We start from the raw sequence: 17,860 nt of genomic DNA on the forward strand, positions 1-17,860 counted from the left end.
GCAGGATTGATCACCCCCTTGCAGGCCTGGTCCCTCCCAACTGCCCTCCCCTGCTGGCCATCTTGTGATGGCCATCTTGTGTCCACATGGGGGCAGGGTCTTTGACCATATGGGAGCAGTTGTGTTGGAGTGATGGTCAATCTGTATATTACTCTTTTATTAGATAGGATAGAGGCCTGGTGCATGGGTGGATGTTAGCTGATTTACCCTGAAGGGTGTCCTGGATCAGGGTGGGTGTTCCCTTAGGGCACGGGTGGTCTGGGCAAGGGACCTGTGGTGGTTTACAAGCCAGCCACGACCCCAGCAACCCAGGCAGAGGCCCTGGTATCTGGAATTTATTTACCTTCTACAATTGAAACTTTGTAGCCTTGAGTGGAGGCTTAGGCAGGCTAGGGCAGGCGGAAAGCTTGGCTTCTTCCATTGCCTGGGAAACCCAAGCCTCCCTCCTGTTCTCTGTGGCTGAAGCCATCTTGGTTGGAGTTAATTTGCATACTCACTCTGATTGGCTTGTGGGCGTGGCTTGTGGGTGTAGCGGAGGTATGGTCAATTTGCATATTACTATTTTATTAGCATAAATATATATATATAATTGATTTCAGAGAGGAAGAGAGAAGGAGAGAGATAGAAACATCAATAATGAGAGAGAATCATTGATCAGCTGGCTCGATCAAGCCCACAACCCGGGCATGTGCCCTGACTGGCAATCTAACTGTACACTCAACCACTGAGCAACACCAGCCAGGCTAGATGCATTTAAAAAAAAACATATTTTATTGGTTTTTCACAGAGAGGAAGAGAGAGGGATAGAGAGTTAGAAACATCAATGAGAGAGAATCATCGATCAGCTGCCTCTTGCACACCCCCTACTGGGGATATGCCCGCAACCAAGGTACATGCCCTTGACCGGAATCGAACCCGGGACCTTTCAGTCTGCAGGCCAACGCTCTATCCACTGAGCCAAACCGGTCCCGGCTAGATGCATTTTTTTTTTTTTTTTAAAGATATAAAACAGAAGGCCTGAGCCAGCTTGCAAATAGCTTGCTGGGATCTGGAAGATGTTTTCATTCTCCCCTAACATTTTCTTCCCCTCCATTTCAGAACAAATTGGTAGAAAGGTTTTTGAGACTCCTAACTTTTTTTTTTAAAATATATTTTATTGATTTTATACAGAGAGGAAGGGAGATAGAGAGTTAGCAACATTGATGAGAGAGAGTCATCTATCAGCTGCCTCTTGCACACCCCCTACTGGGGATATGCCTGCAACCAAGGTACATGCCCTTGAATGGAATCGAACCTGGGACCCTTCAGTCCCCAAGCCGACGCTCTATCCATTGAGCCAAACCGGTCCCGGCGAGACTCCTAACTTTTCTTCCCCGATTTCATTTAAAAAAATTTCAACACTTCCCCCACCACTACCACCACACACACACGTGCGCACACGCACACACACATACACAAAGTTGCAAGAGAATACAATGACATTTGTATGTCCCTCACTCAGGTTCACCACTTAACACCTGACCCCATGTATCTTTTCTCTCTCATTCAGCCTTGGTTCCAGCTTATGGGCATGTGACCCATAAATGCTGTCCCGAGCTCGGAGAGGTGGGGAGGGGTGGGAGTCAGTGACTAAGTCCCCTGTGTTCTCTTTGTGACTGGACAGACTCAGCTCATCGGCTTCAACTCCATGTGCTCAGGAGGCTCTTTGCGACAGTGGCTGCCTTCACACACATTTTCTCATATGAAGAGCCTGCGGACTCACATAGAGGTGCCCTGACATGAGAACTAATTATCCACGCTTGGGTTTCACAGCTAGAAGCGGGCAGGCACAGACCTGGCCCCTGAGCCTTGGCTTTTCCTGGCTCGTACCTTGCTACTCCAGGTTCCATCCAGAGACTGGCTGTGTCTACATGCTGGGAGCTTGTCAGGAATGCAGACTCTCAGGCCTACCTCAGTCTGTGGAATTGAAACCTGCATTTTGACAAGATCCTCAGGTACTAATGCCTGAGAACTTATCTCTGGCTCCTCCTTGCTGCTGCCTCCCTCCCCCCCTTCCTTTGCCCTGTGCTTTCTGTATGTATTTAATTTTAAGTCCCTGCTTAATATGGAGCCTGAAAGGCAACCACCAGCTGGCCAGAGTTGGGATATGATGTTTTGTCTTTTCTAAAGAATGGTCTCCTGAACCTCCGGGACAGTTGCACAGCAGAATGAGCTGGGTCTGCATTAAGGAGCATAGGGTTCTTCCAGCTTCAGTAATACCCTCAGGACTAATAGTCACCAGAGCCTCGAAGTTACAGGGTGATTTCAGTCAGGGACCATTCTTTTATTTGATCCTCACAAGAGAAGTAGCCACAGCTGGTCCCACACTCTGCCTTAACTTTCCAGGGCTTGCTGCAAGAGAGCCTGCCTCACCGAAACCGGTTTGGCTCAGTGGATAGAACGTCGGCCTGCGGACTGAAAGGTCCCAGGTTTGATTCCGGTCAAGGGCATGTACCTGGGTTGTGGGCACATCCCCAGTAGGGGCTGTGCAAGAGGAGCTGATCGATGATTCTCTCTCATCGATGTTTCTAACTCTCTATCCATCTCCTATCCTCTCTGTAAAAAATCAATAAAATATATTCTTTTAAAAAGAGAGAGAGAGCCTGCCTCTCCTCAGAGTGCTGCCTCCAGAATGTCCTCTGTGATGTGTCCCCAATTGTGCACCCACAGCCCCTCCCCTCCAGCCTTAGAACATGGAGACAATGGGACAGAACCCTTAAAACTGGGCTGTTCTGGGGGTGCAGGCAGAGTGGAACCACAGGGCTTCTGTGGATTCCATGACCAGCTCACCAAGGGCGGCGTGAGGAGGGACACCATGTCTGAGGGGTAAGCTGGGGCTGGAGTGGAGCCCCCAGGGCTGGGAGAGCGAAGAGCAAGCTGCCTCCTTCTCAAGATCCCATCAGGCTGGGGCCGCCGGACAGGGAGAGGGACCTGTGGGGGTGGTCATGCTGGGCCAGGGCCCCGAGTCTCACTCAGCAGCCCCAGTTTGGGGTCAGCTTTTGCTCTTCGGACATCTCTTGGACTCTTAAACCCAGAGCTAAGGCTCTGCTCTGGGGAAGAGACCATTCTCTCCACTCCCCCCTCCCCCCACCCCTCACCCATCATCCTGGAGCACTGCAGAACTCTGCGCTGCACCCTCACCCTGGACGGACCAACTGTTGCCAACTCCAAAGGGCCTCTTCCTCCCAGGGAGCCCCTAAGAGCCATGCCACTCTTCATTCCTCTAGTGACCCCCACCTCACACCTCTAAGCCCCAGTGTGCTCACTGTAGCTGCCATTTTCTTCCCCTGAGGACCCCTCACCTCACTGAGTTCCACTGTAAGTAACCCTAACATCACGCCTTCTGGAGCCTGAGTTCCTGCTCCTCGGAGGCTCAGCAGCACCCTTGCAGCCCCTGTCCCTGTGCCTCCGGTGCCCAGAGCGCTCCAGGGCACACCGCCTCCTCTCCAGATCCTATCAGCGCCTCTGGGACTCCTCCCACGTGACCTTGCAAGAGCTACTGGATCAAGAGCAGCCCCTGCTGCAACCCGTGCCCGCCTGGGAGTGGCAGTCCTTCCAGTACAGGCTCTCGTCGCTCTACGTGTACTACCTGGGGCTGCTACGCGGGTTCGACACTCTCTATGACCAGATGGTGCAGCCGCAGAAGCGGCGGCTGCTGCGGCGCCTGCTGGACAGCGTGGCGGGCCGCGTGTTGGAGCTCAAGGATGAGATGGTGCGGGTAGACATGTGCGAGTGGCACTGCCTGGACCACGTGCTGCGGGACCTCGGGCTCATTCCGGTGCGAGGGCAATGTGGCGCCACCCACACCAGCGGCGGGTGGGGGTGGGGGTGGGGTGGGGTGGGGGTGGGGTAGTCTTGACCTCCTTGGGACACCGCTGGGGGAGGTCAAGCAGATGGATCAAGGATCGGGGAGAAGGCCTTCAGAAACTGGGGCAGGGTGGAGGTGCACGCAGGTAGTTGGGGATGTGTGTAGCTGGAGAGTCAGGCTGGAGGTCCCGCGTGGATGGGAAGACTCCTGGCCCGGGAGGGATCAGGAAAGAGTCCTCTAGAAGCTTGCTCCTCAAAGTGCAGCCCAGGAACCAGCAGCATCAGCACCACCTAGCAGCTCATCAGAAATGCAGACTCTGGAGGCCTCACCCCAAACCTCCTCATCTGTACTTGCATTTTAACAAGACCCTCAGGCGATCTGAATGTGCCAGCAGGTTCCAGAGCATGGAGCTTCTGCACCGGGCCTCTAGCAGCTCCAAGGTCATGGTTCCCTGCTCCCATGCAAGGCAGTCTCAGTGTCCGGCCTGCTGCATCAAACTCAGCGGTTGGCTTGAAAAAAACAAACAAACACACACACACACACACACACACCCGCCCCACCAATTCTCCAGGCCATGCAATTCTGATGTGGTAGTCTGGGGAAGGCCTGGGAGTCGGCATTTTAAAGGCTCCCCAGTTGATTCTGGTGCACAGTCAGGTTTGGAACCACTGCCCAATAACTACCATGATCCTCCAGAATTCAACTCTGGCCACGGATCCAGGCAGGGGAGAAAGGGATGACTGAGAGTGGACTTGCCAGTTACCCATAAATTTCCAGCTCCAGGGATCTGGCAGGGAGGAACTCAGGATCTCTGTAAGTAGCTGATAGTAATGGACTGGCCAAATGGCCTGGCTTCTGATTCCTGGCCCTCCGTCCCCCATATTGCCCCAAAGGCAGACCTGGAGGTTCCAGTCCCCAAATACTTCCAGCTGGAGTACTCCAGCATTCAGCAGGAGCGAGAGCTGATGCTGGCAGAAATCCTATCCAGAATGGAGCCAGTGTCCTTCCAGGAGGCAAGTCAAGGGGACACTCTTAGACTCCTCCCACAGCCCTGCTCCGGGAATAGAGATGCCCCCTTCTGGGCTCAGGGAGGCCCTGCCCTGCCTGTTCCCGCCTGAGAGAGCTCTTTAGATAATCCCTAGTCTCCTCCAAGGCTGCTCGTACCTTCCAACACCAACAGAGGAGCAGGACCGGGGCACTAGATGTCCTGGGAGGCGCATGCCCCAGCATGCCCTTCGGTGCCTAGGTTCCCGACTGCCCTCCTAGATACGAGCCCCCACCCTCCATCTTCTGCTCCTTTGCTCCACCTTGGCCAGGTCTTACCAGTAATGAACCGGACTGATGCCATAATCCTGCTGCAAACGGCTGAGAGGGCCAGACAAGGCCGACTCCGGGCCACCTTCATTCGAGAGATTCGAAGAGAGGAGGAGCGGGATCGGAAGATGAGGGAGGGCGGGTGGCACAAGTTCAATCAGAACCAAGCAGCGACCATCATTCAGAAGGTAACCTCCCAGGGTCCAGGAAGAAAGGCGAGGTAGTGGCCTCTTCCAGGAAGCCTCCCTAGCTTGACAATTGATGACAGAGGTGCAGGTGCTTGGGTTCTGTGGCCACACAACTAGACTCTAAACTAGGGGCCTTGATAGTCAATAATCATGCATCTTATTTGTTTGTTTATTCTACATCTGATCCCCAAAAAGAACTTGAAGTAGGATACCATAAAAGTCCTAGAAATGGACGGATCATTAAAATTAGGAGAGAACAATCCATAATAAAGTAGCAGAACAGAGTAGGTAATCATTTTGGAAATTCTTAAGAATGTTAAAAATGTCACTAAAATATACCCTGACCCTCCCGGCAGCGGAGGCAAGAGGAAATATAAGGAAGAGATCTGATGTGACCCAGGGGTCCTCCAGGCCTGTGCCGTCTGGGGTCACCCTCAGTTTTAACAGGGAAATAACACAACCACACCCGTCCTGCTCACTGCAGAGCGTCCAGCTGCGTCCCCGGGTTCCCCATCCTTCCGGCGGCCATTCTGCACCTCCCAGCGCCTGCTGGCCCCCAGGGTGTGTGCTGGCCTCTCTCTCATTGGCCGCCTCGAGGCTGGGCAGTCGTGGTTACCAGCTTGATGACACTGGAGGGGCCTTGGGAAGATTTCAGTGCAGAAAAGGGCCATTTTGCTCCACAGCTGTTACTATTCCTGGGACCCTGCTCATCACAGGAAGTCACTTGCCACCTTTTCTTTCCAAAACAGGCCCAGAATGGCGGGCACGGAGCTAGGTTTTCCTCTTCTCCCTCAAGTCCCAATGCCTCAAAGACTTCTGTCCGCTGGGCCCGAGAGAGGAAACTTGGAACCACTTTCTACCAAAACCCAGAAGTAAACCAACCAACTAACAAACATCACCCCTGAGGACAGACAGCCTCTCCAAGTGGCAGATTTAAATATATATTTTTTTAATTGATTTTTTACAGAGACGAAGGGAGAGGGATAAAGAGTTAGAAACATGGATGAGAGAGAAACATCGATCAGCTGCCTCCTGCATACCCCCTACTGGGGATGTGCCCGCAACCAAGGCACATGCCCTTGACTGGAATTGAACCTGGGACCCTTGAGACTGATGCTCTATCCACTGAGCTAAATCACTCAGGGCTCCAAGTGGGCAGATTTTGATTATTTAAAAAATATATATTTATTGATTTCAAAGAAGGGAGAGGAGGGGAGAGAGAAACATCAATGATGAAAAAGAATCATTAATCGGCTGTCTCCTGCATGCCCCCTACTGGAGATTGAGCCCATAACCTAGACGTGTACCCTGGACCGGAAATAGAACTGTGACCTCCTGGTTCTCAGGTTGACCGCTGACCCCTCCCCCCACCCCCAGCTGGGATAGAATTTGATCACTGATGAGTAGGAAGGGTGTTCCAATCCCAGCCCCTGCAACTGGTGACCCACCCAATGTCCAGCTACCCCATGGAGGGGAGGTCCTTGCCTCCAGGGCTCAATAAAGCAGCATTTTGAGAGGGGGGCTTAACCCTAAAGACAGAGCCCCACTTCCCCCAGGAACCAAAGCAAGTCACTTTGTCCCTGTTGCCAGACATACGGGTGTGGAAATTCTACATCCCAGTCTTCAAGTTCTCCAGTACAAATACTAATCCAAAGCCATTATCCTGGGCTTTTCCACTGCTAGTCCCAGGAGCCCGATAGGTGCCCCCAGCCTCCCTCTGCCCAGGGCACTCCTTCTACCCTCTGGCACTGGGTTGTCGCAGGTCTGAGAGGGGCTGGTGGCCTGGGACAACGCTGGGTGAGGAGTCAGGAAACCTGGCCCAGATCTCAGCTCTGCAGTGGCGGGCTCTGGGCCCGGGAGAGATCTTGTCCCGTCTCCAGGCTCAGTTTCCTTGTGTCAAAAATGCAGGAATTGTTTAGCGGAGCTCCAGAGTCTCTGCAGAACCGGATGAAATAATCGAGTATTTATTCCAAATGCAATGGGAATTCTGAGATATGAGCTTTTTGAAGATGGCAGTACTTGAACTCTGACCTGTGCCTCAAAAGATACAGCAGATTCAGGGTGGAGAGGAGGAGGGACTTCCTGGGAGGCCCTGAGGGAGCAATGCGGAGGAGCTGGGCAGCTTGGCGCACCCTGCCCCACCTGTTTCGTGCTGTTCCTCCTCAGGTGGCATCTGTCCGCAAGCTGCACCTCCCCGGTGCCTCCCAGCCCCTCCCCCACCTCCCACCCAGACCTTCCCCAGCCAGACCCTCCAGAGCAGCTGCTAAGCCCCCGAGCCACGTCCTGGGAGAAACGCAGTGAGCGGAGGGTCTGGGCCTGTGTGTTCCCCAGATATGGAAAGGTTACCTGCAGAGGAAAAACACTCGGCACGACCGGCAGGCAGAGATGGTGTTCATCGGCATGGTGAGTCCTCCTCTGGCCACAGGCAGGGGCCCCGGGCTGCCATTGTACGGACAAGCTTCTGTGTCCCAGCCCCAGAGCACAGCCCTGTACGGCCAGCACTGCCCACACCCCGCCACTCAGGACTGTGGTGGGCACGATGGAGGGGCGCAGGCCAGTGCCAGGGGTCCTCAGGGCTTGGCTGAGGAAGGACAGGAAAGCCACAGCCAACACATCCCTCCCACCCTCCTGAACCAGAGCCCTTAGAAGAATCTCAAATATGGGTGTGGGTGAGGGTTAGTGGCACCCAGTATCCTGGCCCCCATGCCTGTGCCCCTGGCTGGAAGAGGGGCTGCCTGTGGGAGCCCAGCAGAGGGAGGAGGTCACGGGCCCAGTTGGGATGGTGCACCCCCTCACACAGAGTGGGGGTTTCATGGGGGCTATGGGCCCCCCACTTGCTATGGGCCCCAGACTTGCTTCTCCTCTGCACTCGGGGGGCAGGGCTCAGTGTGAATGGCATGAGGCAGGCGTGAGAGTGCACACGAGCGAGTGGGTAGTAAGGGGCAAACTCCAGGCTCTGCACAGGCCCCACGCCCTGAATCTGTCTGTTTCCTCTAACTTGGGGTCACAGGGCAAGGGTCATGATCCCTTGGGAGGGGCTTTGCAGTGGGCAGAGCCATGGAGGCCTGGCTGATGTGGGGCAGAGGCAGAGGGGTTAGAGGCAGAGCTAGGATGGCTGCTGTAAGAGGCTGCGGGACTTCAGAAGGAGGAGGGGTCAGGGTCTGCTTCACGGGAGTGGAGGTCAGAGGCTTGTTGGGGGGCTGATGATTGGACCCCCAGGAGGCCGAGGTCAGGCTTTGGCGGGGAGGGGCAGGGGGCTTCGGCACAGCAGGGGCGTGAGGAATGAGCCTGCCGCCCGGCCCATCAGCAGTGTGAGCTCAGCGTTTTCAGTAATTGTCTCTGCGCACAGTGATATTTAAAATACATTTGGGAGCCAATGAGGCGGGGAAGTGGCTGCGAGGGAGGCTGCCAAGGCGGGCGCTGGGCAGGGGTGCAGGTGGGGGCTGGGGCTGAGGCTCACAGGGGAGGGTGTGCTGGGGGCCCGGACAGGGAGGCCTGCCCAGATGCATCTAGCAAACTCATTATCACAGTAATTTACACAGAGGAGTCTCGGCACCAAACAATTTCTCCTGATGCAGGCATGCCCGGTGTTCCGTGTGGGTGGCACGCGAGGCATGTGCAGAGAATGCGTGGGGGCAGGTGTGTGAGCCTAGTGCCGGGTCCTCCCCACTCCCTCTCCTGAGTCCCTTGGCCCCCTCCTCATGTCCCCAGACCCCCTTGCCCGACCCGGTGGAGCACATGTCCGTGGCCAACCTCAGGAAGGACGTCAAAAGATTCCGCCAGATAGAGAAAGAGGAGGAGTTCCAGATGGCCACTGTGAAGACCCACGATGCTCTCAGAGAGACCGAGGGCCCCGACATGAGGGAGAAAATGAAGGATCAAATCCGACAGTGGTTTATCGAGTGCCAGTCAGTGTCCCAGCCTCAGCTGACAATCCTCAACCCCTTTCCCCCCTCGCCTGTGTCCCCACACCTGACTCGTCCTCTGTTCTAGCCTGGGCCCCCCTCTCCGTTCACCCCATCCCACCAGCACTCTGCTAATGCATTGGCTTACACTTGGGACCATGTCCACTACAGGGCCATCTCCACCATGACTTGCTATTACCCCAAATAGAAGAGAAAATGCCAGAATAAGACGGGGAAAGCATCCAGGAATGTCTTCCTTGAGTGATCTGTCCTTTCTATTCTGTAACTATTCCTCCCCTCTCTCCCTCAGCCTCCTTGGTCCCTTATCTTTCCCTGTCCTTCTCTCTATGCATATCTTCATCCACACACACACCCTTCTACCCACCCTTCCACCTGCCCATCCATTCGTCCATATGTCCACCCACCTGTCCATCTCTCTGACCATCTTATGTTCACTTAGTGCCCTTACTGGCCGATTCCCTAATTATCCAGACGAGTCTTTAGGTGGATCCACCCAGATCTTCTCAGACAAGACTCCAGAACAGGTATCCTGGAGGTGGGGCAGATTTTCTGTGGCCGATGGAGTCTGAGGTTACAGAGAGTACTGAGTGTAAACTGAGGGTGGCGGTGGGGTGCCGGGCAAGGTCAGTCTCAATGGAGGCAGAGGAGGCTGGAGGAGAGATATATGTAGTTAGGAAGACTGCTTGGGGGTGACGGGGGGTGGGGTACCTGCCTCTGAGAAGGCACCCTTGTCCAGGGAGAGGAAATGTCTGGTGAGACTATTATAGCTCTAGTACCCACAGACCAGGAGAGAGCAGCCACTCTGGTCAGAACACTTCATCACCTGGTGCCCCTCTTCCTGGACCCCAGATAAGTCTCTGGACTCTCAGCCATCTGGACCCCACAAGTTCCCCTAGGCCTTGGGATCCTGAGTCCACCCCAGCCACAGGCCTGGGTTCTCTTGCTCCTATAAAATGCCCTTGGTCTCCTCTGAAGCAGCTTTTATCCTGGGTCACAGGTAAAAATGGAGCTGGAGAACCAGCTCCTGGAGAGCTATAAAAAAGAAGACAAAAATAAAGAAAAAGAGAAGGAGAAGGAGAAGGAGAAGAAGAAGAAGAAGAAAGGGAAGGAAGAAAAGGCCAAGAAGAACGTAAGGCAGCTCCTGGGCGTGGGGACCAATTGGGCAGGGCGGGGCAGGGGGAGCAAAGTCCGAGGGGATTTCTGGTAGGAAAGCTGGTCTTGGTGAGAATTAGGGTCAGTTTGTGAAGGGTGAAGGCGAGGGGGTCAAGGTCAAATGGTGTTTCTATTGTAGGAAGCAGATACTATGCTTAAAGTGTTGCCATCCAAATTTGTACCCCTGATCAGTGACGGACACGAGGAGTATAAAAGTAAGTGGGGAGAAGGCTGGAAGCTGTCCAGGACCTCAGAGTGACCCTTGGTCCTGGGGAAGGTGTACATGTGCCACGTGGGTCATGAGGTGGCAGTGTGGGTGTGTAGGCCAAGGAGCTAATACCAAAGGGAAAAAGTGTGGAGTCATATGGGTTTGGGTCTGAATCCTGGGGTCAGGCCTCTGTCTGTGATGTGTTGGAAGCAGTGCCAGGTAACTGGGTGAGGACAGGGGGCTGGCCTGGGTCAGGTTCTTGGCCCACATGTGAGTGAGTGCATGTGAGTGAGAGACAGAGAGACAGAGTGAGAGAGAAGTAGACCAGCCTGAAACAGGCTCCTGGCCCATGTGAGCATATGTGTGAGTGTGTGTGAGCATGTGTGTGTGTGTGTGTGTGTGTGTGTGTGTGTGTGCATGAGTGTTGTGATTGTGTGTGTGAGTACACCTGGGACTCTGTCCTCCACTCCGTCCATCTGTCCATGCTCAGATGTGTGGAAGAACCGGTCTGATCACTTGCACCCTGACCAGAGTTATGACCCCAAGACCCTGCGGGCGGAGAAGAGGAAGGAACTGGAGCAGGAGATCCGGTTACAGGTGGGCACGCTGCTCCGGGCCTCTTCCCACCAGAGCCTGCAGCTCCCTCTGTCCTCCCTCTCCTCATACCCAGCTTGCTCATCCTTTAGAGCTCCCTCTAGCCACTGCTTTCCCTGCATAGTCCATCTCAGTCCATCTTGGTCCCCACCGTCCTCTGCCTCTCCGGGTCCCCCCTCTCTCCTCTGCAGCCTAGAGGTGAGGGAATGGGGGGCTCTGTCCCGGGGTCACACCCATCATCATCTTAACTAACCCTTAAAGAGCTCTTGCGATGTGTCTTTGGGAGCATTAGATCACATGATCACAATGGTCCCTGAGGTAAACACCATGATTTTCCTGATGCTTCTTATGAAAAAACTGAGGCTGAGAGGTCATACAACTCCTCAAGTTCACACAGACCCCAAAGGGTGGGTCTAGGGCTGCAGCTGAAAGCTGACCCACTCTATCCTGGGGCTTCTCCCCGCATTGGTAGCCGGCTGAGAGCAGGGTTCATGCGTGAGCAGAATACGGATTAGGATTGAGGGTGGACAGGTGCAGGGTCAGGGAGTGCCAAGGCCAAGGGTTCTGAAAGAAGACATAGGAAGGTTATGGGCCGCCTGCTACCTTCACTGTGCTCGTCTGGCTCTGCTCTGAGGCTGCTGTCTTCCTCTCCACTCCTGCCTCCATCCCTGCCTCTCCTGCCTGTCCTCCTCAGCCCCTGGCCGCCCCTCCACACGCTCCTTGTCTCTGCAGGTAGATGAGCTGATGCGTCAAGAGCTGAAGAATCTGCGCCTGGCTGTGGACCGGGAAGAAGACAGACCCTTCAAGACTCCGAAGGCAAGCTGAGAGGCCCGGCTGGGACAGGGGAGGGCACACAGTGGGGGAGGCAAGAGACACAGGACGATTCCTATGTGCTTGTTTCTATCCAGAAAAAAAATGGAAAGAAAGTTGGGAAGAGGAAGAAGGAAAAAGATCTGACCCCGAACAGGTAGCAGACCCTCCACAGATCCAACTGCTGGTCCTGGTTCTGCTGCTGTGTGACCTCGGGAAGGTCATTTAACCTCTCTGACTCCCTGTCCTTATTAATCAAGTACTTCTCCTGCCAAACTCAAAAGATAGCTGTGAAGATCAAACAGAAGCATAAGAAAGCGATTTGAAATGATGGTATAGAATAAGATACGAGTGGAGTATTGTTATAAACTCCCTCTAGCCTTCGCCCTCATCAGCTGTCCCTACAAAGCCATCTCCCCAGGGACTTCCCACTCCGGGGCATTGAAGTCAGCTGTCCCTTTCCACTCACTTCTGTATTGAAGCGAGTCATGAGCACAATGATGTTGGCTGCTTTGATGACCACCTCCCAGACCATGTTCACCTTAAATGTGGTTTTCAGGAAGAGGAGCTGACTGGGTTTCTGTTGGTGGAACTTTGGGCCGTGAGCAGACTGATGGAGGGAGCATTACAGGATGCTGGTCCTTCTTATACCCCCCAACCCGCAGAGCACCTCCTGTGTATGGGCAGTCTGCCTCTTGGGTCTGCGGGTTGGTGCCCTGCCTTCTGACACTGGCTATCCAGTGGCACTATGGATGTTGACCATAGGATATGGGTCAGAAGGGCCTCTTAGCCCCTCTCCTCATGCCTGTGACAGCACCCCACTCATCTCTTTCTCCATGTCCCTTCCTTCTCGGGGGGAGGCTCTGTGCCATCCTCTAACAGGTCCCTGGCTTCTCTGTTTGAAGAGCTTGTTGTCTTTGGCTTCATAAAGAAGTGCAATCCAGTGATGCTGAAGGACTTCCTCGGTGAGACCCCTCCCCCACGCCTGCTCCCAGGCTGAGGAATGGTGCCCAAGGCCCCCAGGCCATGGCCTTCCTGATGGCCAACTACCACCTCTGAAGCGAACCTTTTCCTCCAGTGGTTCTCTCTCTTGGCCCTGCCCAAGTAGGTGCCACTCACCAGGTGGCCACCTGTCTCCCAGGTGATTGCCTGTACCTCGGATCCACTCTGACTCTGGCCCACAAGTTGCCCATGCCTTCCCTGTTCGACGTGCGACAGAACATAGCCTTGTACGCGATCCTCCGGCTTGGTGAGAGGCCCTAGGGGAGGGAGGCCTTGGGGAGGGGAGGAGGGTGGCTGAGGTAGGCATGTCCAGCCACACCTCCAATGCACTGGGTTCCTCTTGTCTGGCCCACCCCTGTTGGAGGTCACAGCCAGCCTGGGCCACCCCAGAAGTCATGTGGGCTCTTGACCTGCTGAGGAGACCACACTTCCAGCCCCTTTCTCAATCCCAGGTGGCATCCACAGTCTGCCCCATTTCCAGAACATTGGTGTCTTTCTAAGGAGGTTGATATCCATACCTTTTAGGTGGACCCCTTCTTAATGCAGGGGTGGAAACAGATGGTATGGGAAGCAGAAAGGACACTGGAAGCAGGGAGGGCTCCCTCCTGACACCCCCCTGTAGTCATGGTGATTGCTAAGGCCTCTGAGCTGCCGCTCTTGTTATGTTTGCCATGGAAGGCGGCAATGCAGCCTCACCCCACTCAGCCCCAGGCCTTGGACCTCGCCTGACACCATGCCCCATCCTGTCCCTGACAGCCCCCTGTCTGTCTCTGGCCTCTTTTCTCTCTCAGGCTCCCCTGATATACACTCCATGGCTCCCCTCATCCGCTCCATCCTCCTGGTGGGCCCCTCCGGCGTGGGGAAGAAGATGCTGGTCAATGCTGTGTGCACAGAAACTGGTGCCAACCTGTTCGACCTGTCACCTGCTAACCTGCACGGCAAATACCCTGGCAAAGCCGGGGTGCAGATGCTAGTGCATATGGTCTTTAAGGTTCGGCGTTTCTAGTTCTCAGACTGTGACAGCAGAGTAGGGTGGGCTCTGTGCTCAGGAGGCCACCCACCTGCCTAGTTGGCGTGAGCGCAGGAGCTGGTGAGGTCTTTACCGAGCACTGCTAGGAGATTGTGGACACCTGAAGCCCCCATAATGAGGGAGGTGGGGCGAAGTGGGAGGAGAGATAAGGCTTAAGATGTAGCCCTAACCAGTTTGGCTCAGTGGATAGAGCGTCGGCCTGCGGACTAAAGGGTCCCAGGTTCAATTCCGATCCAGTAGGGAGTGTGCAGGAGGCAGCTGATCGATGTTTCCCTCTCCTCGCTGTTTCTAACTCTCTATCCCTCTCCGTTCCTCTCTGTAAAAAAATCAGTAAAATATATTAATTAAAAAAAAAAAAGATGTAGCCACCCCCAATCCCCAGGGAAGGCAAGGACTCTGCTCACACTGAGGGGTGATGGGTGTGCCAAGGGCTGGCAGGTGGGGTCGGCAGTATGTGTCACATGGAGCCTGGAGCTCCCAGGCCACCACTGCCCTAGGCTGGCCCCGACCCTGGGTTGGATCACACGGGGAGGTGAGCCTTGCCCAGGAATGGCTAAAGTCAGGTTTCTGTTCTCTGACCTGTCCAGGTGGCTCGACTCCTACAGCCCTCAGTGATCTGGATTGGAAATGCCGAGAAGAATTTCTATAAGAAGGTCCCAAAAGAGGAAAAGGAGGTAAGGGAGCACGGGCAGGCAGCCTGAGCCCCTGGTAAGCCACTCCAAGTGACACGCACTGCGTGACCTAGGACAAGTCCCCTGTCCTCCTCCTGCCATATTTCCTTCTCCTTAAAGCAGGACTGACAGCAGCTCCCACCTGCCTCTCAGGGTCCCTGTGAGTGTGGACAGGTGTCCTGAGAACTTGGAAGCCCATATCATGAGTCACCATGTCCCCACCCGCACCCCTTCTCCCCAGAGCAGATGGACCCAAAGCGAATAAAGAAGGACCTCACCAAGGCCCTGCGACTGCTGAATCCCGGAGACCGGGTCATGCTGATAGGGACCACCAGCCAGCCGCAGCTCGCTGAGATAAAGGGGCTGTGCCGGACCTACGAACGGATTCTCTTCATGCCACGGCCTGACTACGCTTCTCGCTATGGTGAGGCCTGGGGATGTGGGCACGGCCTGAGAAGGGGTCCGGGGACCACCCCTCATATTCCCACCCCCCACTGAGCAGCACCGCTGCAGCCAGGTGCTCCGGAAGGGCTGGCTGCTACACTGGGTCCTGGCCTGATTCTGTGGACAAGGGCTGGCCACTTAAGTCCTCTCGTCTCATTTTCTTGTGTGGAGTGGGGATGACCCCCATCTTCCTGGGAGGAGAGGCTCGCTGCCTCTCAGCCCCACCTCCTCCCCCATGCCTGCAGTGATCTGGAAGCGGATGCTGCACGCCCAGAGAGTCCTTGTGACCCAGAGCAGCCTGGACATCAGCGCCCTGGCCAGGGTGTCCGATGGCTACACCCCTGGTCACATTTTCCAAGCCATCCAATCGGTGCTCACTGAGCGGCGGCTCCTACAACTGTCCAGGCGGCCCCTGGTGGCCTCGGAGTTCCTAGGTCATCTGGCGAAGGTGGACCCAGTGTACAGGGAGGAGGAGGAATCCCTGAAGGTGAGACTTAGGGGGTCGGGGGTCACCAGCGGGGAGGATTGTGGGCCGGCACCAGAGCGAGGCAGCCCTCTGCAGCCCTAGGCGGGCAGCACACCTCGGGCCCCTCTCTCTGCTGCCCTGTGGAGCTCAGCCCACGAGGGAACTGCAAGTCACAGGGAAGGACTTGTGGGCAGGACTGGCTCCCCTGGTTTCCTCAGAGTGGGACCTGAAGGTGCTGCCTGTGTATTAGGAACCCTTCGAGTTCCTGGCACCAGCTGCCACTCACCTCCCTGCCTCTGAGTCAATGGCAAACCCCCCCGCCCCGGGTGGTAAGGTGGCATGGGAGCACAGGAGAGAGGGCCGCAGGGTCTGACACTGTGGCCTGAAGCACCCGGTGGGACTGAAAGAAACCATGGCGCTAGCGGGCTGCCGGGCGGGGGATTGGGGGTCGGAGGAGGAGAAAAGGCTACTGCAGACACAGATCTGGAAGCACATGCTGCACACCCAGAGTCCAGGTGACCCAGAGCCGCCGGGACATCAGTGCCCTGGCCAAGGTGTCCGATGGCTACACCCCTGGTCACGTTCTCCAAGCCATCCGAATGGTGCTCACCGAGCGGCAGAAGGGATGAGTTCAGGAGGCAGAACCAAGGGCCAGATGCAATGCACTTATTCTCTCCTCCTCCTCCTCCTCCTCCTTCTCTTTTTTTTCTTTTTTTAGGACTGGTACTTCAAGACCCCACTGGGCATGAAGAAGATACAATTTAACAAGGACCAGGAGGCTGAGGAGGCCAGGCTGGCAAAGGAGAAGAAAAAAAAACGGAAGTGACTTCTGAGGAGTGCCCAAGAGGAGCAGTGGGACTAGGGCAAAGAGACTGGGGGGCAGAGGCATAAACTCCCAGATGGCTTGGGGACCAGCTCTCTTTGTCCATCTCCGTGCTTCCACCCCTTGTTCTGTGTTACCTGGCTCCACCTCCTACCCTACCCTGTCGAGTTTCTCTGATCCCGGATCTCTGTCCTCTGACCTCACCCTGTCATTTTTCTGTCCTGGCTCCCTACTCCCTGTCTTCCTCAAGGTATGTAGGGGAGGAAAATGGGATGGGGCGGGGGGAGGAGAGAAAGAGAGAGAGAGAGAGAGAGAGAGAGAGAGAGAGAGAGAGAGAGAGAGAGAGAGAGAGGGAGGATCTCAGTAAGTAGAAAGAAAGGGAAAAGCAGGAGTCCGGAGGTCAGCAGAGCCTGGTCTAGCCCCGCTCAGCACTGACCGCTGTGTGGGCTGCACAGTCCTTTCCTGACCTGGGCCTCGGCGTCCTCACCTGTGAAGTAAGATGACCTCCAGCCCATCTCCCTTCTACTCTAGGGTTGGATGTTCCTGCCAAGGCGTCTGGGAAGGCAGGGAGGTGGCGGGTGGAGAGGAGAAAAGGTATTTGTGACTGCTGGTAGATCCGGTGCCTTTTCTGAACGGTCTTCACTTCCGCTTTCCTCTGGACACCTTCTTCCACCTGCCTTTGTCTTTGACCAGAGCCTGGCCCCCAGGGCTCAGGGAGCAGAAGTCCATCTGTGGATCCCCCTTGTGGGGAGAAAAGAGCTAGGGGGAACTGGAGTCAGAAAACTCTGGGTTCTCCCGAAGAAGCAATGTAAAGAGTGTGTGAATAAAGGTCAAGTGCACACCACAGCTGTAACGGCAATGAGGGCCAGGCTAGGCGAGCCCACGGGGGCAGCGCCAGCTCCTATGGCAGAGGTGGCTCAGCCGAGCCCAGGGGGTGGCTTGAGTTTTCTTTCTCCCTTTTTTTTCATGTTCTCTCTCCAAATGAAAGTAGTTTTAGTATCTGATGTGGGCAGAGCCACTTCCTCCTTCTCCCTTTCCAGCTCGGACCCCTTCTCACCACGGCAGATAGAGAGGTCAGGGGAGACGCAGGGGTCGTCCACAGAGATGGGGTCAGCACGAGGATGGGGGTGGGAGATCCGCAGCCAGGAGGTGTTGCTGCTGGTGGGATCCCTGTTCCCCTGGGCAGAGCCTGTCTTCCTAAGAGCCCCTGGAGGAGATAACTCATAGAAAGGCCTTCCCTGCAATTGTCCCCACTCTGAATCCCTCCCTCAGGTTCAGGAGGATGACGATGTGGGGCTAGTTGGTGAAATTTGGGAAGACAGAAAAAATTGCATGCACTCACTGGCCCTCCCTCGGCCCCAGCAGCTGGAGGCCTCTTGGTGGAG

At 55.4% G+C, this 17,860-nt stretch overlaps 1 protein-coding gene across 1 annotated transcript; it reads left to right on the forward strand.

Moving 5' to 3' along the window:
- Positions 1–2,854: 2,854 nt before the first annotated feature.
- Positions 2,855–16,786, forward strand: IQCA1L (IQ motif containing with AAA domain 1 like). Its single transcript, XM_036412736.2, has 19 exons — positions 2,855–2,865; positions 3,490–3,817; positions 4,741–4,860; positions 5,164–5,349; positions 7,681–7,752; positions 9,061–9,257; positions 9,715–9,799; positions 10,273–10,404; positions 10,567–10,642; positions 11,126–11,232; positions 11,962–12,045; positions 12,138–12,196; positions 12,922–13,004; positions 13,181–13,288; positions 13,833–14,032; positions 14,659–14,745; positions 14,989–15,166; positions 15,432–15,673; positions 16,371–16,786. Exons 1-19 carry the CDS (start codon positions 2,855–2,857, stop codon positions 16,476–16,478), a joined length of 2,463 nt encoding a protein of 820 aa, XP_036268629.1. The 3' UTR covers positions 16,479–16,786.
- Positions 16,787–17,860: the final 1,074 nt, after the last annotated feature.

The sequence above is a fragment of the Pipistrellus kuhlii genome, unplaced genomic scaffold, assembly GCF_014108245.1.
Source record: "Pipistrellus kuhlii isolate mPipKuh1 unplaced genomic scaffold, mPipKuh1.p scaffold_m20_p_47, whole genome shotgun sequence".
Classification (NCBI taxonomy): domain Eukaryota; kingdom Metazoa; phylum Chordata; class Mammalia; order Chiroptera; family Vespertilionidae; genus Pipistrellus; species Pipistrellus kuhlii.